The following is a 24738-nucleotide window of genomic DNA, read 5'->3' on the forward strand; positions in this document are numbered from 1 at the left end:
TAAATGCTGCCAGAGGGGCACGTTTGTGGGGCTGCGCTGCTGCCTCATTGGATCCCATTTCCATAATCCCACCTCTTTTCCCTCCTCTCCCACCCCGCTCGCCGCTGGGTGGCTGCGAGCCCGGGGTCTTGGCCCCATTCCCGGAGCCCCCCACCCTGTGGCAGGGGGGATGATGGAGAGGGGAGCTCAGGAGGGGGCTGTGGTGGGGCCCCCCCAAGCCCTGAGCACCCCCGTGGGTCCTGCACCCCCCTCGCACCGCCGTCGTGCCTCAGTTTCCCTGCCATGGAGAGGCAGGAGGGGGGCTGTGGGGTGCCAAATGGCTGAACCCCAGAGCTGCGGGTGCTGCTGGCAGCCCCATCCCTGGCCCTACAGGGCATGGTGCCCCCAGCCCCCCAGCAATGGGGTGTCCCCAGCCCCACAGGGGGGGACAGCTGAGAGATGAGGCAGCGCCGTGCCCCCTGCCCGCCCCGGCATCGCGCCCACCGTTGAGCAATGCCCCGATAAGGGGCCGGGGGCACGGGGCCAGCCCCAGCCGCCAGCTCCCAATTACGTGGGGTGCCCGGGAGCCGCCCAGCAAACGCCCTCCGTGGGGCAGGAGCCACGGGGCTGCGGCCGGTGACCCCGTGGGGAGAGCACCAGCCCTATAGGGAACAGCGTGGGGACCCGGCACGGGGATGGAGAGGGGCGGAGGGGGTCCCCTTTGTCCTGGGGACAAAACCTCGTGGTGCAGCCAGCCCCAAACCCGCTCGCTGTGGGCTGTGTGTGCCCCGGCACCACGCACAGCCCACCACGGCCACGGCCAGGGAACAACCGTGACGCCACAGGGAGGAAAGTCCAGGGCGGCTGGCACAGGGCGAGGGACGGGGTCAAGGGCTGGGGCTGGAAAAAACCCGCAGCGGGGTCTGCAGAGCCCCTCGGAGGGGCGGCAGCCCCACAGACAGGGCACGGCAGCCTCGTGCGTGGCGTGGGCTGGGGGCACCCGAGAGCAGGACGTGTGGTGGGGGGGACAGAGCCCCCCAGGATGGCAGGGGGGCCTTGGCACAGCCCCGGCTGCTGTTAACCACTAAGACCTCGCTCCAGGCCCCCGCGATGGCACCTCCCTGGTGTCACCGTCCGGTGGCTCCTGGCACCCACGTCCATACAGCTCCTTGGGGACAGGTGGGGGACACCCCCTGCGGTGGGTGGGGGCTCCTTCGCTGTGCCCAGCACCCTACAGACCCCATCCCATGCCGGTGCCCATGGCCAAGCCACCGCGGTGGCGGCCTTTGCCGGCTTTTCCCGGTTGCTTGGTGCCCTCTCCTGGGGAGCAGAGCCCGAGGCACGGCCCTGAGGCTCGCTGGCACCCCAGGACCCCTGGCAGGGGCACAGGGGACACGGGATGGGTAGCGGTGCCAGCTGGCATGTCCCCGCGTCCCCACAGAGAGACACGGATCCTGCCCCTGTGCCCCACGCACCGGTGGGCACCCCCAGCGGGTGACACTGGGTGACACCGGCTGTGGTGGCAGCTGGGACACAGCTGGGGTGAAATTGGGGGGGTTCTGGGGACGTGGCACCCCACTGGCTACTGGGGGGGGGGGCTCTGAAGGAGGAGGAGGAGGAGGAGGAGGAGGAGGAAGGATGGAGGAGGGATGGAGGAGGAGGAGGGATGCAGCTGCGGGCGGAGCCGGCCGGTGCCGCAGAGCCGCCTCCCCGGCGCACGCTGGGGCCGCCCGGCAGCGCCTGCGGAGCGCCCCCCGCTGCCCCCCGGGTGCCCCCCGGGTGCCCCCCGGTGCCCCCCGGTGCGGCGGAGGCCGGGGGGCAGGATGCGAGCCCCGCGGCGGAGGTGAGGCCACGGGGGCTGGGGGCGTGCGGGGGGTCCGCGGGCACCCGTGGGGAGGTGGCTGGGGGTGGCCGCGGGGCTGGGACGCGCGTGGGGGCTGCGGGACCCCCCTCATCGCCCTGCCCGGCCCCTGCGCATCCCCCTGGGGGAGCCGCGGGATGGGGACGGGGCCTCATCCAGCACCGTGCCATGGGGACCCCTGGGTGCTGGGCAGGGCGTGCTGTGCCACACAGCGGGGCCGAGCTGCTGGGTGGCACTGGGGTGGCACCAGTATGGGGTCACTGCACGGGTGGGCCCTGCTGGGAGCAGCGGTGGCCCCGCAGAAGGGCCGTGATTTGGGGCGCAGGCTGCGGGGCTCTCCCCATCTCCCCCACCTGCCCGCTCCAGCAGCAGCAGGAGGTGAGTCCCCGGCTCTGCGCGGTGCCGGGCACCTTGGGGACGCCGTCCCACGGGGCACAGCCTCCCTCGTGCACCCCGCTGTGGCCATGGCCTTCGCCCCGTGGCACCCCGGGGTGCTGGTCCCGGTGCAGCCGCTGGGATGCTGTGAGTCAGCGGGTGCCGTGAGTCAGGGCCGCGTGGCACCCCTCGTGCCAGGCTGCCCGCGGGGCACAGGGCACGCTGGAGGTGCTGCCCGGAGGGTGGGGGGCCCCAGGGGTCTGCACCCCAGGGATGCACACCCCAGCTCTGCTCCGTGCTCCAGGGGTGGCACAGCCAGCATGAAAGGGCTCTTGTCCTCCCGCAGCACCGCCCTGTCCTCCCCTTTGCTGCTGCTGAATCCCCAGCCTTGTCCCCGCAGCCCGGCACGGGGCTCCCAGTTTGGCCGGGCTGTGGGAGCCACAGGGGCCTGGCACGCCCCTGCCTGGGTGTTTCAGCACCGTGGGCATCGTGCTGCTGGGCTCCTTCTGTGCCTCGTTGGGTGTCTGCGTGGGCGCTGTGCCCCCGGGTATCACAGCTCCGTGGTACCGGGTGTTTGGATATCGTGCGTCCTTGGGTATCGTGTCTCGGGGTGTCACGCTTCTGGGAATTGTGCCTCTTTGGATTGTGTGCCACTGGGTGTTTGGCCTCCTCGGGTGTTGTGCCTTTGGGTATCGTGCCTCTGGACATGGCGCTTCCTTGAGAATTGTGCCTCCTCCTGCTGCGTCTTGACTCGGGTACCACGTCTGCTCGGATGCTTTGCCTCCGAGCGTCCTGCATCCTGATACACGCCTCCAGCTGCCGTGCCTCCTTGGATGTTGTGCTTCTGGGTTTTGGGTCTCCACGGGCTTCATGCCTCTGGGTACCAAGCTGCTTGGATGTCATGGCTCTGGGTGCCTCTGGGTGCCTTTGGGTGCCTTTTGGTGGCTCTGGGTGCCTCTGGGTGCCGTGTGTCCTCGTGTATGATGCCTGGCAGGGTGTAGGACCATGCACTGGAGCCGTCGTGCTCCAATTTCCCCTCCTGGCAGGTTGTTCCCCTGCTCGCTGCCAGGCTGTGGTGCTGTGTGCCCTGCCCGTGAGGTGCCTGCGGTGTGCCCAGCTCCGGGGACACGGCCCTGGGGCACCCGCTGTGCCACACGTTACAAAAACGTGGGGATTAGGAAAAGAAAAATACAGAAAAATGATTTTGTTTTATTTTAAGGAAAAAAAAAAACACACACACACACACACAACAATCTGTTTTCTTTATTCTTTAAACCCCGAAATGACTCACGCTTCCCTGCTGAAAATAAACCTGATGGCGGCTGCCGCCAGCAGCGGGTGAGCCGCGATAAGGCGGGGGGGCACAGGGGTCCTCCTGGGGGGCACCCCGTGCAGCCCCCCCAGCTCCTCCCCATGACCCCAGGGAGGCTTTGGGGGATTTTATTGGGGGCTCAGGTGGTCCTGCTGCCCGCTGAGGGGGGTCAGGGCTGCTAATGGGGCCGAAGTGCTCGCAGCCGGGCACCGCCATCTGCGCGGCCCCCGGGGGCTGGTGGCGGCACGCGGGAGCACACGCGTGCACACACGCACACACACACACCCTCGCACGTGCACTGGCAGGCTTTGGGGTGACATTTGGGGTGAGATCGCCTCCGCCACCCCAAAAGCGCCACGGCAGCCACCTGCAAACCCTCTCCAGCAGGGGGAGAGGTGAAAAATGGGTGAAATTCCCCCCTTTTGTGGGGGAACCGTGTGTGTGACGTGGGCTCCTCTCCGCAGGGACCCCTGCCACAGTGACGTCCCCATGGCCAGCCGCATGGCAGGAGAGGACGCTGCGCCCCATGGGGACACCCTGGCGGAGGGGCCGTGGGGTGACTGCGACGAGGACCCCGCGCCGGCTGAACCAGGGGGGACCCTGCACCCCCCGGGCGCGTGGCCCCATCCCGGCCCCACAGCCCAGACGTGTCCCCTCCGGGACCTAGAGGAGGGTCCCCTCGCCCAGACGCAGACCCTGCGGGATTTCGAGAAGGTGACCACCTCTGGGGTCCTGGGTGTGCGTGTAGGATGCGTGCGTCAGCCCCAGCATGGGCAGGAGGGGACGGGGACCCCCCCGGTGCCGTCCCCGTCCCCGTGGGGCGCCGCGCTCCCCCTCGCCGCCCTCCTGGCTGACGGCCGGGGGCCGCCCGGGGCTCGGGTTTCACCACTTGTCTGTCCCCGCCGGGTTCCTCAAATAGCACCGGGAGGAGGAAAAAAAAGGAAAGGGGCCGTGGCGGGGGCACCCGTCACCGAGCTGCGGGTGGGCAGGGAGCGGCCGTGGCCCCGGCGCCGCCATGTGAGGGGTGCCGGGATGTGCCCCCCATGGAGCGCCGGCCATGGCTAACGGGTACCGCACGCTGTCCCAGCACCTCAACGACCTCAAAAAGGAGAATTTCAGCCTCAAACTCCGCATCTACTTCCTGGAGGAGCGCGTGCAGCAGAAGGGCGAGGGCAGCCGGGACGATGTCTACCGGCGGGTGAGCGCGCCCACGGGGACGGGGATGGGGACGGGGATGGGGACGGGGATGGGGACGGGGTGCTGCTGTGTCCTGGATTTCCCCCCAGTGCTGTCCTTTTGTCAGGAGAGGGTTTTTGGGGAGGAGATGGGGATAGGGACAAGCAGCCGTCGGCACGGGACAGGGACACCGGGAGGGCACCGGGCACAGCAGCAGGGCTGGGGGGAGTTTGCTTCTCGCTGCCTATAACCAGAGCAGGGAGAAGGACGGGGAGGGCAGGATCTGCCCCGCTGGTGGTAGAAATCCCGGTGCCCCCAGCACATGCTGGTGGGGAGCTGGCTTTATAAATAACCCGGCTGCTTTTCCAGCTGTCCTGGGTGGGTGGGCTCGGCCACATGGAGCCCCCAGTGCTATCGAGCGTCCGCAGTGCAGCAGAGGGGCCAAGAGCACCCAAAAACCTGCTGTGGGGCAGGGGCTGTGCCCCCGCTCTGCCTTTGATGGGCACAGGGAGCTGTGTGGGGCCGGGGGGTGCTTCCCCAGCACCTTGGGGTGAGTGTGCACGGGGTCACCCTGCGTCCCTCCGACCCCACAGAACATTGAGCTGAAGGTGGAGGTGGAGAGCCTGAAGCGGGAGCTGCGGGAGAAGCAGCAGGCACTGGACAAAACCTGGTGAGGCGCGGGGACGAGAACGGGGGGGCGGCCAGCGCGGCTCCGCTTACGGCCCCAGTGCCAGCCAAAAATAAAGGGCAGCACCTGTCGGCTGGGGGACGTCAGGAGCCCTGCTGGGTCCCTGCTAAGGGTGCTGCGTCCTGCCATGGAGTGCCAAACTATGCCGTGCTGTGCCATGCCATGTTGTACTGTGCCGTGCCATACTGTGCCATGCCTTGTAACACTGTGCCATGCTATGCCGTGCCGTGCTGTGTCATGCTGTGCCATGCCACGTGACTGTGTGCCATAATGTGCCGTGCCATGCCGTTCCATGCCATATAACGCTGTGCCATACCATACTATGCTGTGCCTTGCCATATAATGCTGTGCCATACCATGTTGTGCTGTGCCATACCATGCCATGCCATGCTGTGCTGTGCCATGCCATATAACGCTGTGCCATACTATGCTGTGCTGTGCCATGCCATATAACGCTGTGCCATACTATGCTGTGCTGTACCATACCATGCCGTGCTGTGCTGTGCTGTGCCGTGCCATACCATACCATGACATGCCATGCAGTGCCATGCCATATAACACTGTGCCATGCCGTGCTGTGCCTTGCCATATAACGTTGTGCCATAGCATGCCGTGCTGTGCCATATAATGCTGTGCCGTACCACGCCATGCCATGCCATATAACACTGTGCCATACCATGCCATGTCATATAATGCTGTGCCATGCCATGCCGTGCCATGTAACGCTGTGCCATACCATGCCGTGCCGTGCCTGGCAGGGTGGCCGCGGAGAGCCAGTCGAACCGCAGCGAGGCCGCGCTCCGGCAGCACTATGAGGAGCGGCAGCGGGAGTCGGAGCACGTCTACGAGCTGCTGGAGAACAAGATCCAGCTCCTGCAGGAGGTGAGCGCCGGGGGCCGTGGCGGGGCCGGTGCTGGGGGCCGGTGCCGCTCCCCGGGGCTCACCCGGTGCCGTGCAGGAGGCCAGGCTGGCCAGGAGCGAGGCGGAGCAGGCCACCGCGCTGGCCAAGGCCGAGGCGCAGCGGTGCCAGGAGCTGGCGGCCAGGCTGAAGGAGGCTGCGAGGGCGCAGGGGGACAGCGGGAGCAGTGACGGCCGCCACAACGCGGCACGGAGGTGGGTGACATGTCCAACCTCGGGTCCTGCGGCCCCTCACAAGCCCCACAGGGTGCTGAGCATCCCACTAGGGTCCTAAGCATCCCTGTAGGGTGCTGAGTATCCACAGGGATAGCGCTAAGCACCCTGGGGATAGCACTGAGCACCTCAGGGGTGGCACTGAGCACCCCAGGGTGGCACTGAGCACCTCAGGGGTGGCACTGAGCACCCAAGGGATGGCATTGAACACCTCGGGGGTGGTAATGAGCACCCAGGGGTGGCGCTGAACACCTCAGAGATGGTGCTGAGCACCTTGGGGGTGGCACTGAGCACCTCAGGGGTGGCACTGAGCACCTCAGCTGGGGCGCTGAGCACCCTGAGGATGGCACCGAGCACCTGGGGGTTGACATTGAGCACCTCGGGGGTGGCATTGAGCACCCTGAGGATGGCACTAAGCACCTCAGGGTGGCACTGAGCACCTCGGGGATGGCACTGAGCACCTCATGGGTGGCACTGAGCACCCAGGGGTGGCACTGAGTACCCTGAGGATGGCACTGAGCACCTCAGGGATGGTGCTGAGCACCTTGGGGGTGGCACTGAGCACCTCAGGGATGGTGCTGAGCACCCTGAGGATGGCACTGAGCTCCCAGGGGTGGCACTGAGCACCCTGAGGATGGCGCTGAGCACCCCGGGGTGGCACTGAGCACCTCAGGGATGGCGCTGAGCACCCCTGCCACCCCTCACAGGAGCCCCGAGGAGCCCAGCGGGGACCCAGCCGCCAGCCACCAGCTCGCGGGGACGCTGCCGGACCAGAATCTCGGCCTGGAGCAGCAGGTGGGCACTGTTGGCTGCGCTGGTGGCGGTGCCATGCCCGCTGTCGCGATATCGCCCGGTCTCTGTCGCCGACATCGGGCTGGGCTGGGCGGACTACAACTCCCGGCAGCCCCCGCGGGCGCGGCGCGGGCGCGGCACCGCCCGCCCGCCGCCATCTTGAAATGTGAGCCAGAAGCCGGGCGCCGCCGTGGCAGCAGCATCGGGGGTGGCAGAAGGGGAGGAGGAGGAGCGGGGCTGGGGCACGGCACTGCGAGGAGATACGGGGGGTCTGTGGGGAGATAGGGCGTGTATGAGAGGAGATAGGGGGCTGTGTGGGGATACGGGGTGTTTGTGAGGGGATACAGGGGGTCTGTGAGGGGAAACTGGGGGTCTGTGAGGGGATACGGGGGGTCTGAGAGGAGATAGGGGGCTGTGAGGGGAAACTGGGGGTCTGTGAGGAGATAGGGGGTGTCTGAGAGGAGATAGGGGGCATTTGTGAGGAGATAGGGGTCTGTGAGGGGAAACTGGGTGATTGTGAAGGGATACAGGGGGTCTGTGAGGGGAAACTGGGAGTCTGTGAGGAGAAACTGGGGGTCTGAGGAGAAACTGGGGGTCTGTGAGGAAATACGGGGTTCTGTGAGGAGAAGTGGGGGTCTGTGCGAACAGGGGGTCTGTGAGGAGAAACTGGGGTCTGTGAGGAGAGGGGACAGCCTTGGGCTGAGGTGGAGGGGATGGCGTAGGGCAGAAGGGCGCCGTGGTGCCAGGAGTCCCAGCGTGTGGCCCCCTCCCTGACGAGGGCGGCTGCGAGGTGCTGGGGGGCTCGGGGTGAGGGAGCGGAGCCCCGGGGGATGCGCTGAGGGAGCCGGAGAGGCCCAGGGAAGGTCCTGGAGAGCCCCCAGCAGCAGGCGTGGTGCCGGTCAGGAGGGAGGATGAAGGAAACGTGCCGGATTTGTGCCCGGGAGCTGTGCGGCAACCAGCGGCGATGGATCTTCCACACGGCGGCCAAGCTCAACCTGCAGGTGCTGCTGTCCCACGTGCTGGGCAGGGAGCTGTGCCGGGACGGCAAAGCCGAGTTCGCTTGCAGCAAGTGTGCCTTCATGCTGGACCGCATCTACAGGTTCGACACGGTCATCGCCCGCATCGAAGCCCTCTCCATCGAGCGCCTGCAGAAGCTGCTGCTGGAGAAGGACCGCCTCAAGTTCTGCATCGCCAGCATGTACCGCAGGAACAACGACGACTCCGGCGCGGATGACAGAGCCGGGGACGGGACTGTGGACCTCTCTAACCTGCCCGACGTGCGGTATGCCGCCCTCCTGCAGGAGGACTTTGCTTATTCTGGGTACGAGTACTGGACGGAGCAAGACGAGCACGGCCTGGAGCCCCACAGCTGCCACGCTTCGGAGGGAGCGAGCAACCGCCCGCGGCGCTGCCGTGGCTGCGCGGCGCTGCGCGTGGCCGATGCCGACTACGAAGCCATCTGCAAAGTGCCACGGAAGGTGGCCAGAAGCATCTCCTGCGGGCTGTCCGGCCGCTGGTCGGCCAGCATGGGCAACGAGGAGTCCTCCGTGTGCGACACGGCGGAGTCTGCCGGTGCCAGAGGGCCGGTGGATGGGGAGAGCATGGAGGAGGGCACGCCCGCGTCCTCCGTGGAGTCCCTGGACACGACGGTGGAGGCCGGCCCGCTGCAGCAGAAGGAGGAAGATGTGGATAAGGGGGTGAAGGGGAACGGCAGATGTGAGGATCTGGCAGAGGACCGCGTGACCCCCAGCTCGTCGCTGAGCGGGAACAGGCTGGAGCTGGCCCTCAGCTTGATCAAGGGGTTAGACTACAAGCCCGTCCAGAGCCCGCGGGGCAGCAGGCTGCCTGTTCCCGTCAGGTCCAGCCTGCCCCCTCCCAAGCTCAGCCGGGACTTGGCAGATGGAAGTGCTGCTGGTGGCTTAGCCTATGCCGGTTCTGGGTTCCTGACCGCAGAAAGAAAATCCCTGTCCAGGGCTTCTTTGGGGCTTCCCTTGGAGCTTTCTGAGCTGCAGGAGCTGTGGGACGACCTCTGTGAGGATTATATGCCGCTGCGGGTACAGGTAGAGGTCATGGTGCCGCCGTTCGACTGAGCGGCGTCCCTGCAGCTCGCCTCTCGAGGCCGTTCGGCATTCTTCCGTGCTGAGATAACGCAGATAGCCACGTGTAGCTGAACCAGGGGCTAAGAATAGGCAGCTCGGTCCTTTTTAGGTGTGCTCCGTTTCTCCCCTGTCATTCTCCTGTCATCTGTTTCCTCTTTGTGCTCAGGGAAATCATCCTGCCCTCCCTTCTTCCCTCGGCTCCCCCTGCGACTGCAGCGTGCTGGCTGGATCTAAGGTCTCCTCATGCTTTCTCACTCTCTGCTGAGAAAATCCCCATTTTCACTTCACCTTTCTCTTTTAGTGGATTTTTTTTACCCACTACTGAAGGGGAAACGTCAAGCTGCTGGGCACGTGTTTTCTTTGTCCCCTGGTAGTGGCACAGTGTCAGCAACGCCTGCCTCTGCAGATCAGGCTTCCAGCCCGCCTAGCGTGCAGATCTGCGGCGCGTGCCCTGAGGAGAAGGTGTTTTCCTCGCAGGTGGCTGTAGGGTTGGTGCTCTCCATAATTGGTTTATTTTCCGAGCCTTTGAAAGGATTCATCAATTAACAGCAGCTGTTGCGGAGAGGCAACAAACGCCCCCGCCTTCGCAGGGCATCTCGCTGCCGGTACCTGCCTGGCTGGTAGTCCTCGCGTGGCTCTGGGTTGCCCCTGTTTTGCTGGCTTTAATGAAATCTTCATTAGCATGCAGTCAAAAAGCTGAACTTGTAACTCCGCTGCCGCTTTCCTTCATGAATAGAAGGCCTCAGTCAGCTTCAATTCAGGACCAGCCGTGTCAGGCTAATTGCATCCACATTAGCGGCCTTAGTGCCGCCTAATTCTCTAGGTAGCCTCAGGGATTAGAAACGGGCTTGTTTATTTCTATGGCAACTGTCGCCGTGCTGAATTACGCTCCCCATTCGGCGAGTGCTGCTTGCTGGCCCAGCTGCTCGTCCTGGGAAACCCAGCAGAAAATTGCTAGGGTGGAGCACAGAGTGCTTAAAATCAGATTTTCCTCCGATGCGCAAAAGCTTCGTGTTTCTGGATGGTGAAGGAAGACAAAAGGCAGGGTGTAACTGCTGCTCCTGTGTGCCGTGGGGCTTGCTGCTCCTTTTCACTGCTAGGGATGGATCGGAGCAGGAAAATGGGCTTTCTTGTACCAAAATGTGGCACAGTCAGCGTGGTGTGCTCGCAGCTTCCCTCTGCATCACGCTTTGCCGTCCTGGCCTCGGTGCTGCTCTGGAGGAGCTTTTCTAGCCTCCAGCCTCTGCCACCGAGCCGTCCCTGCCAGGGATTCATCCTGCTGTGTGTTTCACTGCCCATTTTTTGCCGTGGCAGCAGCAGCTGCTGAGCAGAGCCTGCCCTAAGGGCAGAGCTCTTAATTGTTTGGAGGGTTTTAACAGCAGAAAGGGGAAGCTGGATGCTGCTGGTTAACAAAATGATTCTCATGTGCTTCTTTCTACAGACAACATTCTTAAAAAGAGAAATCTCAAAGTCAGGTACTGCAGCCCAATGATTCACACGCATAAATGCCTGTCTGATAATGTGAAGGGAACGTGTAGGACCACAGTTCCCTTATCATTTTTTGGAAGCTGCAGTCTCCTTTAAACTGGCTGCCGTAATTTACGATGACCAAGAGCAATCTGGTGCCTGGGGCAGCTAATCTCTTCGATACCATCTTCCTGAGCCAGCAGATCTTCCCTTTCACCACCACAGCTCCAGGAAGACGCCACCAAACCCAGCCTCCATCAGATGTGCTCTTACAGCTGCCTCGGCCACCAGCACAGCACCAAGGGAGGCATTGCCCTGCTGACAGCCCCTCTTTTGCCCACTGTTTGGTGCAGATGTGAGCTTGGCAGGCCTCGACAATGCAGTGCTTGTTGTTATTATCATTATTTTCTGAAGAAGTGTTCTGTTTCACGTAGCGTGCGCTGACATTGCTGGAGCTGTGCTGAGGAGAGGGCACTGAGGAGAGATTTTTCAGTTAAAATGCTGATGTAGGGTGAAAAAAAAATGGGGAGCCACACTCTGCGTGGTGAGAGACGGCTGCGCTGAGGCACGAGGGAGGAGGCAGCTTGGGCTTTGGGACTTTGGACTCTGGAGCTTGCTTTGCCTTTCCCCTCCCAGCTTTTAGCTGTTTGCAGGTTGTGTGGTTTATTTTTCCTTGGAATTTGCAAATGGAGAGGAGAGGGTGGTGGTGGTGGTTTTTATTTCCCCCTCCTGCCTCTCCGTGTTTTCTTTTCATCAGCCTTCTTCCAACATAGTTACTGTGGGGGAGATTCTAGCAGCTCTCCCTGTCTGAAGCCTCCTGGTTGGGCAAAGCCAGGATTATTTGCCGTGGCTGGTTAGGGTTTCACTGAAATCTTAAAACAGGAGGATAAAGAGGAGCTGCTGGTGTCCAGGAGCACTCGATGAGCCTGGGGGTAGCTCTGTTTGGATGCTGCCATAAACAGTTACCAGCTCACTGGGCAGGAGACAGAAAAACAGTGAGAAGGGCTGACAGGGGATTAGTGTGTGCTCAGCCAGCAGGCCGTTCCCGTTCCCAGTACGTGGGTACGTCTCGTGAATGAGCTCTCAGCTGTGGCACCAAGCTGGCTACAGCTCGTGGAGCTGAAGGGAACCACAGCTCGGTGCTGGCTCTGTTTGTCTGGAGCTGCTAGCGGGGCACACAGGAGCCAGGGAGGTTCCAGGGATGCGGTTTGGGTGTGAGGAGCAGATCTGTCGTCAGCCTGCAGACGGTGGTTAGAGCCAGACACGCGCTGGGCTCGTGGTAAGGGATGAGGAGAGGCAGAGCAGGAGCAGAGCCTCGGGGCAGCGGGGAGCTGCTGGCAGGTCAGGCGGGGAGCAGCCAGGAGCCAACCTGCCACCCAGGAGAAGGGAGATGCAGGCAGCACGCTCCTCTGGAGGCACACAGGCCCAGAAGGGCGTGTTTAAGCCCACGCTGCGAGGTCTGTGAGGGCTGGCAAATAAAACAGAAGCTGCTGCAGGACTTGAGCCATTTCTCTCCTATTTTTTTTTTCCTCAGAATCTACAAGATGAATGTCAGCAGCCAGCTCCAGGTGACCCCGCAGCCGAGGAGCACGCGTCCGATCTGCGTGCCACAGAGCTGCAGGGCAAAATCCAGCAACTGGAAGCTACCAACCAGGTATTTCTGTGTGTACGGCAGGCTCACGAGGCACAGAATTTTCCCCTGGCTCTTGGATTTGCATGGGCTGAGCAGGAGAGAAGGGCACCTGCCTTCTTAGACAGCTGCCTGCTTTTTCTTTTTTCTTTTTGCAAACATTAAGGGAGATCAGCACAGAGAGGGGTGCTGCTTTCATTTAGCTTTAATGGCCCTAATGAGTTTGCTAGAAAAGCCAAGTTGTCTTGAAACACATCAAATTTAGCATGTTGCAAGGGGTAAGATGTTCCTTCTTATGCTCTTGAACTCTCAGGTAAATTATATCCTCTGGGAAAACAGATTAAATGGGAGTAAACAAACAAAAACAATTAAAAAAAAACACAAACACCATTGGAATGGGATGTTTATTTATAATGTGGGGACATTGTAAGCTGTTGGTGCTGCCAGGTCCACAGAGGTTGACAGAGAAATAAAAGGTGTAGTTAATGCAGCTGAAGTGTTTAAAGGTTTTAGGGGGAGTGTCTCTAGAGAAGAGATAACATCATGAGTGTGTAAACTAATGAATAACAAGAAGAGATCATATGGCAGCAGCAGCTTTTTAAGAAACCGAGGCTTGATTCAGTTCCAGGGAAGATGCTTATCATCTTAAGACTAACAATACCAACAAGCAGTTGCTTAAATACACAAATTACATTGCTCCTATTCATCGTGGTGAAAGCAGAGCATCCTGAAACTGTTAGCGATAACGTCACTCTCGTTAGGCAGAAATGTCTCGGGCAGAAGTTTCTCAGGTTGGAAATCAGAGACAGGTTAGTGAGGAGTTCCCCTTTGCTCTGCAACCGTGCTGTTGGCGTCCTGGCACGCTTTAGGTTCCTTTGTGCTGGAGCCAGGAGGCTGGATAAGCCTCTGATCTGATCAAACGTGGCATCACTCCAACCAGCAGTTGCTGCAGCAGTGCCGGGGTGATGGAAGGAGGCAGGAAGAGAAGGGGCTGCAAGGTGGGAAAGGTGCAGCTGCAATGTTGTGGGGGGACCCCAGATGCAAAAGGCACAGTTTTTGGAATGTACAGCTTCTCCTCGTGGGGTGCTGTGGTTTGTTGTTGTTGTTCAGACCTACTGGGAAATGTTTGTGCTGAAGCAGCTCTTCCTTCTTAAGGGAACTAGGAATTGGGAAGGGTGCTGGGCAACGCTGAGCAACGCTGTCCCACGGTATGTGGGAGGCAGCCCGATCTGTGAACCCGAGCACGGAGCCTCCACCCTGCACATGCAGGCTGCGTTGCAGGGACTAGAGGCACTGAGAGAGTCTTGTGCAGGAACAGCAGAGGTTGTTTATTCACTGGTCTCCACCCAGCTCAAACTGTATTTACAGGCTCTGGAGGGTGACTCGTTTATCTTGACCTGGTGAATGCCTGGGCTGTAGGGACTTGAGCCAGGGTGTTTATATATAGCATTAATTAGGCAGGATGGACAAAACAACATCTTTTTCGTGTGCAGTTGTTCCAGGAAAAGCTGAATGAACTGAATGTTGAGTTAAAATCTGCCCAAGAAACATCGCAGAGACAAGACCGGACGATTCAGAGTCTGAACGAGGCCCTGAAGAGCAAGGAGAGTGAGGTAATAGGATTGGACGGGCGGGGTGGTGCTCACTGAAAGAGAAGCGTGCTAACCCTGTAAGCAGCCACTGGAAAGAAATGCGTAAGCCATCGCTGTGCATCCTGGAGCTCATGAAATCATTTCTTGCGAAGGTCTTACTGTTGTGTGGCGCTGCTGTGTCATAACTGTGCTGGAGGCTTGGAACTGGGAGGGTTTGTGCTTAGCTGGCCGCTGACTGGGCTTCCCACCCTTTGTCTCGCAGACAGAAGAGCTGTACCATGTCATCGAAGGGCAGAATGAGACCATGGCCAAGCTGCGGGACATGCTGCACAGAAGCCAGCTGGGACAGTTGCAGGTACGTGCTGGGAAAGCCCGAAACACATCTGGTTTGGTTCTGCAGGGATCCTGAGTTTTAAATTCCTCTTATGAAGTGAATCCCGAGTTTCTCTGTTTTCTTTTCAGATGTCAGAGAGCCCGCCCTCGACTCAGGAGCAGCAGGCGGCACTGCTGGACCTTCAGAACACGCTCTTCTGCACCCAGCTGGAGGTGCAGAAGCTGAAGAGAGCTCAGCGCCAGAAAGAGCATCAGCTGGCTGAAGCCAGGAGGGCAGCCCAGCTCCTGGAGACCACTGTGCACGAGGAAGAGCAGCAGAAAGAGGCAACCTGGAAACACAACCAGGTGTGACAAGCACTCAGCCTGGAACTCTCTGGGGTGGCAGGGGGTTAAGAAGCATCAGTGCTTTGCTCCCATTCATCGTTTCTGCCTGCACCAGCCTGGTCCCTGTCTCAAATGTGTCAGGGGGGATTCTCCAGCCTCCTGTCTGAGGAGTTGGAATCAACAAAGGCGCTTGTGCAAATGTCCATCTCCTCTTGCAGTGTTACAGAGCTAACCTCTGCTGCTGCAGGCTAGCTGTGATTGCCTGTAAGCTCTGCCTGTGGCCAGAGCACGGCATTTAGATGGATTTCCTGGGAAAAGAAATAAAACCAACTGTATTGCTGTGGAAGAGGATTTTGAGATGTGAAAGCATCGCAGGGCGTTTCAGGCTGCTCCCACGGCCCTTGTTGCTCTCAGCTCCTTCAGGTTGGTCTGCTCTTCGCCGGTCTGTTGAGGGCTGAATGTTTTTCTCTCGCAGGAGCTGCGTGCTGTGGTGCAGCAGCTGCAGGCGGAGCTGCAGGACAAGGCTCAGCAGATCCAGGCCGTGCAGTGGGAGAAGCACCGCGAGCTGCAGGCGCAGGAGCAGAGAGTTCAGTGTTTGAGTCAGCACCTGGCTCGCAAGGAACAGCTGCTGCAGGTGAGATGCAGGAAGACCTCAATTAAGCATGATCAGCCAGGGCCCCTGCTCCTCTCTCCTTTGGTATTTAGAGATGCAAAATCAGTCGGTAGCTTTCTTACGTGCCCCTCAAAGAAAATGCAAGAGATACTTCTACATTTCCAAGGTGAGGAAGGAGGTGTGGGTGTCCAAAGGTGGCAGCTCACATAAAAGCCTGGTGAGCCCTGACAGGCACAGACAGATGCTAAAATTCTTATACCCATCAACATAGGGGCTAGGAATTAGCACAGAGTTTCCTGTGCTGCTGTGTTTGTATTTGTTTTTCCTGGACTGCCAGTTGTAGTAGGGTGTGTGTAACACTTCTTTAGGAATCGAGGGAACTTCTGCAGTGCCAGCAAAGCTTGGGCAGGAGCCCCGCAGCCATGGATACCATGCTGGAGAAGCTGCAGCAGCGAGTCAGTGACAGGGATGCTGCTCTGGAGGTGAGCACAGGTGACATCTCCCCGGCTTCTCTGCTCAGTCTTTGAGCTGAGCCCAGGCCAACCATGTATTCTGCGTGCTCTTCTTGCTCCAGCCTTCCCGAGGAGCCCTCTGAAAGTCAGAGCATGAGGGCCCCACGCAGAAAGGGGCCCTGCAGAGCCCTTCTCCCCCATCCTGAGCATTTCCATCTTCATTTTTCCCTCTTCTCACCCTAGCGAGCAGTAGACGAGAAGTTCTCTGCCCTGGAGAAGAAGGAGCAAGAGCTGCAACAGCTCCGTCTCTCGATAAGAGAGCGTGGAGGCGACCTGGAGAGGCTGCGCAGCGTCCTGTCCAGCAACGAGGCCACCATCCACGTGAGTGCTTGTGCCTGTTGGGTCCCGTTTGGCTGTGGTGTGGAGCAAAATGAATCCTTGGGTGAATGTGGCTGGGGAGAGAGGGTGCTGGGGCTTGGCTTCCTCTGTCCCCGTGTGCTGGGCGAGTTTCTGGGTCACTCGTGTTTCTGGGCTGGGTGTAGAGGTGAGTGTGGTGCCTGGAGAGGGTGTGTGTGGTTTTGTTCGGGATAAAGTCCCTGTCCCTGCTTGAGCTGCTTCTGTTCTCTCTCCTCAGAGCCTGGAGAGCCTCCTGAAAGCCAAAACCCTGGAACTGGAGCAGGTGTCAGCAACCTGCCAAAACCTCCGCTGGCTCAAGGAGGAGATGGAGGCCAAGTCGTGCAGCAGGCAGAAGGAGCAGGAGGGGATCATCCAGCAGCTGCAGACGTGCCTGCACGACAGGAACAAGGAAGTGGAGGTGAGGCCTTGGCTTCATCTTCCAAGCCTTCAGCCAGTTTGTCTGCAGAGAGAACGCTCCCAGGCCACGGCCTCCTGGCTGCCTGCCTCAGGAGAGCACCTCAACCTGTGCCCATGCCTTGGCAGCTGGCTGCTTTCAGCACTGCTAAATCCCTGTCCTTGCTGAGACACTGTCTCGTCCAAGCTGAAGAGCTTTTCTTCCCCAAAACAGGTCGCAGCTTGTTGGTGGCGATGTCTCTCCATCTCTCCCTCTCTCTCTTTTTGTTCAGGAGCTCACAGCAACTCTGCTCTGCAAGCTGGGCCCAGGGCAGAGCGAGGTGGCCGAGGAGCTGTGCGTGCGTCTCCAGCGCAAGGAAAAAATGCTGCAGGACCTCCTCAGCGACAGGAACCGCCAGGCGATGGAGCACGACGCCGAGATCCGGGAGCTGCTGCAGGCCATGAGCGCCAAGGAGCAGTGGAGCAGAGTGAGTTTTGTGCAGTGCTGTGGTGTGGGTGGCTTTGCTTTGTGTTCAGCAAACGGAAACTGCTCTCTGGCTGCTGTTGGTGTTGCCCGGCTGGAGCTGCTGAGTATTTGAGAGCCACCAAAGTGCTGTTAGATCAGTCCCAACAGCCCACGTGGGAGCAGTTGTGAGAGGGGAGCTCCTGGAGCATCATTCAGCTGCCAGGTCCCTCAGTAAGCGGGCAGGGCAGGCCCAGGTGCTGTCGGGTGTGTGGAGGGGCTGCTTCAAGTAGGTGTTACCAGAGCAGGAGGAAAGATATTTCTTGTGCAGCTCTGAAGGCTGAGGAGGCTCTGCTCGTTGCCTTTTCACAGAATCACAGAATTTTCTAGGTTGGAAGAGACCTCAAGGTCATCGAGTCCAACCTCCAACCTAACGCTAACAGCCCTCCACTAAACCATATCCCTAAGCTCTACATCTAAGCGTCTTTTAATTTTAATTAAAACGTCTTTTTAATTTTAACTTAGACTTGAGCCAAACTATTGCATGATCCTGGGCACGTAGGAGCTGCGGCTCTTGAAGTGGAATCTACTCCTCCTCCTGCACACTGGATATGATTCAGTGCTAACTGCAATACTTTACATTGAGTTTCCTTCCCTAAAAAGGGGGCTGAAAGGCAAAGCTCCATCGCTTTGTCTCTCCTTTGCCTCTTTTTCCTCCTGAATGGGGTGAGGGAAACCGAGGGACTTGTCCCTCTGCAGGGCTGAGCCCTGCTGGCCTCCACCTGGCGAGCAGAGGCGAGGGGGCTGCAGTGGGGTCACTGCGAGTGGGCAGCAGCAGTAGCTCCCGGGCTGTTTGCAGAGCCCTTCTGCTCCCAAACAACAGATAAATATCGAGATATTTTTATTTAGTCTCTAAGAAAGGTGAGGGATGGGGATGCAGCTCCTGGTCACAGCCCTGCCTTTCCCTTTTTTCCCTGCTCAGACGGCTACCGAGAAGATGGCCCACGCCTTGGCTGAAAGGAGCTGCGAGTTACAGCTCCTGCGCCAGCACCTGCTGGGAAAGGAGCCCCTCAGGACCCAGTCGGCTGGTAGCAGTCTGCTGAAGCAGGACAAACAGCCCCTGCAGGTAAGAGTCGTGTGCTGTGTTTTTTGTTTTTTTTTTTTTTTTTTTGCCTGTGGCTCCAGAGAGAGCTCGTTGCTGTGGGAGGAACTGGGTGAGAGGAGGGCCACAGAATGGTAGCGCTGAAAGTGGGATTAGGGAAGAGGCTTCCTGGAGGAGGATGAGAAGAAACTGAGGAGCAGAAACGTTGCCTGGATGCTCTGATGTTGATTCACCGGCCTCTGTCGCTCCGTGCCTCCTTCTGTTTGTGTCAGGCAGCGTGTGGGTCCCCGGGGCACTTGTGAGGATGAAAGAAATGCACCCTCTGACCTTCCAGCACTGACCCCGTCCTTCCTTGGGCTGGGCCGTGCTGCTGCATTGTAATCCCCTCCCTGACATTGTCACATTCTGGAGGGGACAAGGGAGCTAATTTTAGATCCCCACTAATTCTTGGCAGAGCCTGCTGGGTGTTTGCTGTCTCTTCCACAATTGGAGTTGGTATTTTTAAAGCAGCTTTGCTAAAAACCCCTCGGAGGCTGAGCACAGCTCTAAGGCCACATATGCCCTGCTCCAGCTAGAGCAGCTGTTAATGGTTTAATGGTGAATGTCAGTTTGCAGCTGCTTAAAAACCTTCAACAGGTGGCTCATTTCTATTCCCAGGATGAAAGTGAGCCCTGGAGACCTCCAGAGATGTGTTTTTGGGCCAAGCTCTGTGTTTTCCTTCCTGCATAGTCCCTCTGGGCCACGTCCTTGGACGAAGACAAAAGTCTACCTAGAGTCCAGTTGAAAGATGCTTGCTGCAGCTGAGCGAAACCTGTTTAATCCTTACCATAAAGAAGCTCACTGCCAGCAACCTCTTAGGGAAAACAAACAAACAAAAACAAACCACAAGGCCAGAGCCCCGTTGCCCAACCATCCAGCTTACAGGTTGGGTGCAACTCTCTTGTCCCCACTGTCAGGCCAGTCCCTCTTCGTTGCTTTGTCACATTTCAGAGGCATCAACGAAGCAGCTTTGCTGCAGTCTGAGAGTCCTGGGGAAGCTGCAGGTGCTGGGTTCCCTGTAAAGATGTAAACCTGGAGGCTTTTGTGTTTTCAGGAAATGCTGCAGAGAGCTTGTGGAGCTACAGCCCCTGCCGGACCCCCGCAGGGGGACAGCTGCCTGACAGAGGGAGGTGGGTGAAAGCTTCTCTAAAAGTCCTCCAATGTGACCAGGGATTTTTGCTGTGCAGGGAATCGTGGTTACGTGAAACTGTCAGAGAGTAGAGAGTTTGGAGCAAGTGGGTGTTCTGAAATAAAGCTGTGCCTCCCCTTTGGGTGCTGGTTCAGGAATGTCTCGGGGGTGGGAGTGTAAAAAAGAGGCTGGTGTTGGGTTTGAGGTGAGATGCTTCAATTCAAGAGCCGTCCAGGGAAGGGGGGTTTGACTTTGTGGTTCAGGCAGGGATGAGAAAGGTGCAGCTGGTTTGGGTTTTGCCATGGGGTCAGGACACCTGGACTTGGCCAGGGAGGAGGCAGCAGGCCTGGGCTGTCGCTGTTGTCCTGGGCTGCTGTTTAAGAGTCGGGAAGGGAAGGAGAGTGTTGGGTAAGAGGCAGCGTGGTGGGAAGCACGAGCATCGTGGAGCTGTCTGACCAAAGAGAGGGATTGTGTCTTACCTGAGGTCAGCGGGAGCAGCTGGCACAGGGTGACCCTGCCGTAACCTGGCTGTCTTTGCACTCACAGCATCACCAGCAGAGCTGGAGAAGGATCTTGTTAACGCCAAAGAAGAGCTGGAGCTAATGGCAAAGAAGGAAAGGGAAAGCAGGGTGAGCTGGGATTTAAGCCTGTGTTGGTTTCCCTTGCCTATGGGGACCCTTGGGTGCCCTTCCCTGGAGATTTTGATCCCCCTACCGTGAGGGTGCCCCCAGTAAGAGATGGGGCAGCAGCTTGCTTTGGGGTTTTGGCTTTTTGAAAGTTTTCACAACCTCCTCTTCTGTCCCTAGCGGGAGCTCGCTGCTCTCCAGTCTGTTGTGGCCACGCAGGAGGAAGAGCTGCAGGTGCAGGCCTCTGACATGGAGTCCCTGACCAGGACCATCCAGATCAAAGAGGACCTCATCAAGGTGAGATAACGTGCCCTGCTGGGCCAGCTCCTTCTGCAAAGGCTGCAGAGGAATCCTTTCTTTCCCCACATCTGTCCCTCAACGTCACTCCGTTCCACTGAACGGTAAGATATCAGGAACCAAGCTGCAGGCTTGCTGTGGTAGCTGTGTCTGGGTACCTCTGCTAAAGCAAGGGGTCTCTTCAGAGCAACGTGGGTATCTGTTCGGGGATGGGATTGCTTCTGCTTTGCCTGCATCCCTCCTTGGACCAGAAGGCAAGGACCCCAAACCCCAAGAGGGCCATCATTTTACCTTTTTGCTCCTTGTGTACCAAAAACCCTTCTTCAAGAGTACTTCTGACAGAATGTGCTGTGTCCCTTCTCAATTCTTGCCCCAGGCAGTTGTCTGTGTTTAATTCACACTGGGTGCACTGGCATTTCTTAGACCTGGGTCTTCGCTAACACTGGAAACTTTGGGTAATGTGTTCCAGGGAGGGTTAGAAAGCTCCAGCTGTCCTTGTTATTGATCCCGTCCCCCCTGATCCCTCCTGCTCTTGGTTTTCAGGATCTGCAGATGCAGCTGGTGGATCCTGAAGAAATTCCAGCCGTGGAAAGGCTGACGCAAGAAGTGCTGGTGCTGCGGGAGAAAGTGGCTGTAGCGGAGTCACAGGGACAAGGGGCTACTGGAAGCAGAAAGCAGCAGGTAGCGTGCCCTGCAGGGCGAGTCTTAGTGTGTTGGTATTTTTGCTGATGCTCAGTTACTGGGCTGCTTCTCAGCCTCAGGACATGCCGAGGGGAGTTTGTTCTTGTCTTTTGTGGGGGGTGATGCTGCTTACCTCGATCCCTTTGATGTGAGATGTTGGTACATCGGGAAGGAGGAGCCCCCGTTCCTCTGGGGCAGCAAGGTGCCTCTGTGGATGTGTCTGAGCGTTGCATCTCGTCTCTCCTCTCCGAGCAGTTGTTACTGATGCTGGAAGGGCTGGTGGCTGAAAGGAATCGGCTGAACGAGGCTCTCCAGGCAGAGAGGCAGCTCTACAGCAGCCTGGTGAAGTTCCACACGCACCCAGACAGGTAAGCGAGGCTGCCACGGCTCTGCTTGGCTGCTGGGGCACGTGGGGGAGGTCTCTGGGGCAACCCCCAAGGCACCGATTGTTGGGAGACCAGATTTTAGGCTGTCTTCCTCTAAAGATGCATTTAAATGCTACCCAACCTCCCCACGTCGCCACGTTCAGGCCCTGGGATTTCCATCCCTGTTGCCTGCTTTGCTCAGCGTCTCACCCCCCTTTGGCCACCTTTCTGAGGCTGCTTTCCCTGCCCAATTCCCACCAACTGTTGGGTCGAGAAGCACCCGGACAGATCTCTATCCAGGCAGTCATCCCACAGTGGTGTGGGGCCTGCATTCTTTGTCCTCCACACTAATCCCCTGCCCTTCACGGGCCTGCAGCCTCGGGGATATTTGAGCTACCTGCCAGCAAGAGCAGCACGTAAGCGGAGTGCTTGGGTAAGTACCGAAGAACAGCTGTGCCTAGGAGCCCCCTTCTCCAGCCTGGAGCCTTTTTTGGGGATGGCTGTGCTGCGGGGAGGCCGAGAGGTGAGGCAGGAGGTGTCCAAGACCCTGTGGGAGCGTGCAGGGCCTGTGCCTGGAGTGAGAGGAATCCCCAGGCGGAGGGGCCGATTTGCGCGCGTGCTGCAGCCTGTCTAACCCTCTTCCCTTGGCCGCTCAGCGCTGCGAGAGACCGCGCTCTGCAGGTGGAGCTGGAGGGGGTCCAGGAGCTGCGGGGCCAGCTGGAAGAAGCTCTCGGAAGAAGCTTGGAGCGTTTGAGCAGGCTGGAGACACAGGGCGCCATAGGAGGTGGGGAACAGGAGCGTGTGAGAGTCCTCCCCCAGCATGCCTTCTGAGCACTGGCGCTCGCCCGCCTGCCACGGAAACGGTTCACTAACCGAGCCAGCCTGTCTCACTGACTCTGGGAGGGTTGCTTTGGGACTTAGAGTAACGGTACGCTAGAACCGAGGCAGGGCTTGTTGTCTCCTTTTTTTTTTTTTTGTTTTTTTGTTTTTTTGTTTTGAGCTGCTTTGGAAACGGCGATCAGTGCAATCCACCCGTGTCCTCGTGTATGTTCCTGTCCGACTCACCCCGGTGGCCACTGATGTATTTGCACATTCGAATCATTCCATTTTAGTTGATTTCCTTCTACTTCCCCTTCCTCCTCCCCCGTGGGCCAAATAAAGATTCCCTTTCTCCGAAGGAAACGCCAGATGTTCTCTATCATCTCCCAAGTGCATGAGTGTGAATTTTTGTACCTCCCTCCCCGCTTTTCTACCCAGTGACATCCCTGGCTTGGGTCGATGGCTGCAGGTACAAAAGGAGAAGGTGTCTGTGGAGCAGTGGGTGCCAGAGCAGTTGGGAATGGCTGCAAGACACAGTGGCACTTGCCTGGAGCTCTTTTGCAAGCCTTTGAGTGTAGGACCAATGATTCGTTTTGTGCTCAGACCAAATCCTAATCCACCACTGATGATTTTACTGATATTTTTGTTTGTTTGCTTACTGACTGTGAGTTGTCTCACCCCGGCTTGCAAGTGCCCTTGCAGGAGATCTTCCTTCTGGTTTTTGTTTTTGGACAGATGGTTGGGGGTGCCTGAGCCCGGAGTCTGGGCTGGTCTGCTCCCGTACGTCCCCGTGCATGTCTCACACACAGGTTCCACGTGCCCGTAGCTTTTCTAGGACATCTTTCACCTCCCCTGGGAGGGTTGGTGCTGATGTAAGAACTGCACAGCAATAGCAGCAGCTTTCCTAAGGATGCGACTCCCCAGTACAGAGGGGAATGGATCCAGTCTCGTGCTCAGTCACCTCCCAAAGTGTCAAGAGCAAACTTTGTACCTCTCTGGGCACCGCTGTTTCTGCTTGCTGGGGAAGCTGAACCCGGAGCAGGTGGAGCAGAAGAGCTCCATCCTGCTGGGCTGTGCCATCGGGCCCTGCCTGCTCTGCTGCACGTCCCCTTGTGCCCGACTCACACACCGTGTACCCCCCGTGCCTTACAGCCCTGCTGAGACCTTCCCTTCCCGGGCTGGGGCAGGGCCAGGAGGCAGCACGGTGCTCCCTTCCCTGCGAGACGAGTCCAGCAGCCCTGTGTGGGACAGCTGGTGCTGCCGGGCAGCTCTCCTCCTTGGTTAGCCTTTCCTCTCGTGTTTCATCTCATTCCCTTCCTCTCGCTTCTCTGTGTAGCGCCATCTCCTCTTTTTCCTTCTGCATCTCCCTCTGTAGGAGCCTTTTGTGTCCCTGTCCTTATCTTCCCCCCTTCCCTCCTCCATCCTGGCTCTGATGCCCGTCTCTCTGGGGAGCCCAGGGCCCCGTGCAGGCTGCCTGGCCCTGGCTGGCGCTCTGCGGGTGCTCTGGCAGCTCCCCTCTCTTGCCTTTTGCTCAGCTCTGTCCCTGCCCTCTGCTGACATCCCTGACACTAAGTGCCCTCAGAGCGTCCCAAACTTTCTGCTCTGCTCTTCAGGGCTTTGTTTCATCCCTGATGTAGCTGTTTCTGTGCTCTTTTGCCCCACAGAAAGGTGAGCCTGAACATCCCGTGCCTGAGGGCCCCCTCTCAAGCTGTGCTGTCTCAGAGCTTTCTGTGGAGCTCTCTCCTTTCTCTCTTAATTTCTCTGGAGCCCTTATTTCTCCTCCCCTGTTCCGAAGTGTCTGCTTGTTTCCAGCACAGCCAATGCACCCGGGGGCTGTTCTGCACCTGGGGGATACGTGCACTTTTCAAGCCATGCAGCTAATTCCCTTCAAGCTAGGCACGAGAGACACAGGAGTCTGAGACGAGCAGCGCTCAGCTTGCATCTCATCCATTTTCCTGGCAGTACCCAGCACTGAGCAGCCCCTCTCCTTCAATTTGCACCCTGGCTGCTGCTGCGGAGGGTTCAAGCACTCAGTGAGCTCCAGCACCAGCCTCCTCATCTTCCCTTTTTAAAATTATTATTATTTTTTTAACCTCCTTTTTGTGCCTCAGCCCTGAAGCTGTGGGTGATGGTGAGGAGCAGGGGGCCGGGTGCTGGCGGAGAGGTGATTCTCCAGCGTCCCCAAAGCCTCTGTGCTGGCTCCTCCCCTGCTCCAGCACATCCTGCAGCCTTTGTGCTGCGTCCCTTTTCCCTTCGCAGCTCCCCACTGAGCTGGGTGGCGTGTCCCCTGCCAGCTTTGTGTCCCCGGGGGGGTCCCAGGGCTGTGCTTTGCCTGTGCTGAGTGCCACCCGCTGCTTCGCTGGGGCGCTGCTGCCCCTTCCAGCTGCCTCTACGCATTTTGGGTGCCCGGCCTCGCCCCCAGGGCACGGCACCTGCAGGTTTGGCATCTCCCCTGCCTTCCCCTGCTCTGCCCTCAGGCTGAGCAGCTGCAGCTCCCGCAAGGCTTGAAGGGGCTGCAAAATGTGGCTCTGGGACCTGCCCAGGTTCTGCTCTCCCTGACCCGAACCGTCCCAGCCCAGGGGTCCTGAACCCAAGAGGAGCGGG

General features: G+C 59.1%; 1 protein-coding gene across 4 annotated transcripts in view; it reads left to right on the top strand.

Moving 5' to 3' along the window:
- Positions 1-1787: 1787 nt before the first annotated feature.
- PDE4DIP (phosphodiesterase 4D interacting protein) overlaps positions 1788-24738 on the top strand; it is a 30304-nt gene continuing 7353 nt past the window's right edge. The window contains exons 1-23 of one of the 4 annotated variants that reach the window (XM_084527116.1): positions 1788-1822; positions 3992-4241; positions 4615-4725; positions 5297-5373; positions 6150-6273; positions 6350-6504; positions 7230-7317; positions 12415-12534; positions 14004-14123; positions 14365-14457; positions 14565-14780; positions 15235-15393; positions 15741-15854; positions 16068-16205; positions 16459-16638; positions 16907-17101; positions 18059-18202; positions 19272-19347; positions 19893-19975; positions 20153-20269; positions 20813-20950; positions 21206-21318; positions 21972-22099. In XM_084527116.1, the coding sequence (XP_084383242.1) occupies positions 1803-1822; positions 3992-4241; positions 4615-4725; positions 5297-5373; positions 6150-6273; positions 6350-6504; positions 7230-7317; positions 12415-12534; positions 14004-14123; positions 14365-14457; positions 14565-14780; positions 15235-15393; positions 15741-15854; positions 16068-16205; positions 16459-16638; positions 16907-17101; positions 18059-18202; positions 19272-19347; positions 19893-19975; positions 20153-20269; positions 20813-20950; positions 21206-21318; positions 21972-22099 (2959 nt within the window). In that variant the 5' untranslated portion in view covers positions 1788-1802. Of the gene's footprint in view, positions 1823-3991; positions 4242-4614; positions 4726-5296; positions 5374-6149; positions 6274-6349; positions 6505-7229; positions 7318-7921; positions 9375-12414; positions 12535-14003; positions 14124-14364; positions 14458-14564; positions 14781-15234; positions 15394-15740; positions 15855-16067; positions 16206-16458; positions 16639-16906; positions 17102-18058; positions 18203-19271; positions 19348-19892; positions 19976-20152; positions 20270-20812; positions 20951-21205; positions 21319-21971; positions 22100-24738 lie in introns of those variants that run through there. The other 3 variants (XM_084527115.1, XM_084527114.1, XM_084527113.1) reach the window with 3 other exon arrangements.

The sequence above is a fragment of the Aythya ferina genome (assembly GCF_964211825.1).
Source record: "Aythya ferina genome assembly, chromosome: 8".
In the NCBI taxonomy this organism is placed as follows: domain Eukaryota; kingdom Metazoa; phylum Chordata; class Aves; order Anseriformes; family Anatidae; genus Aythya; species Aythya ferina.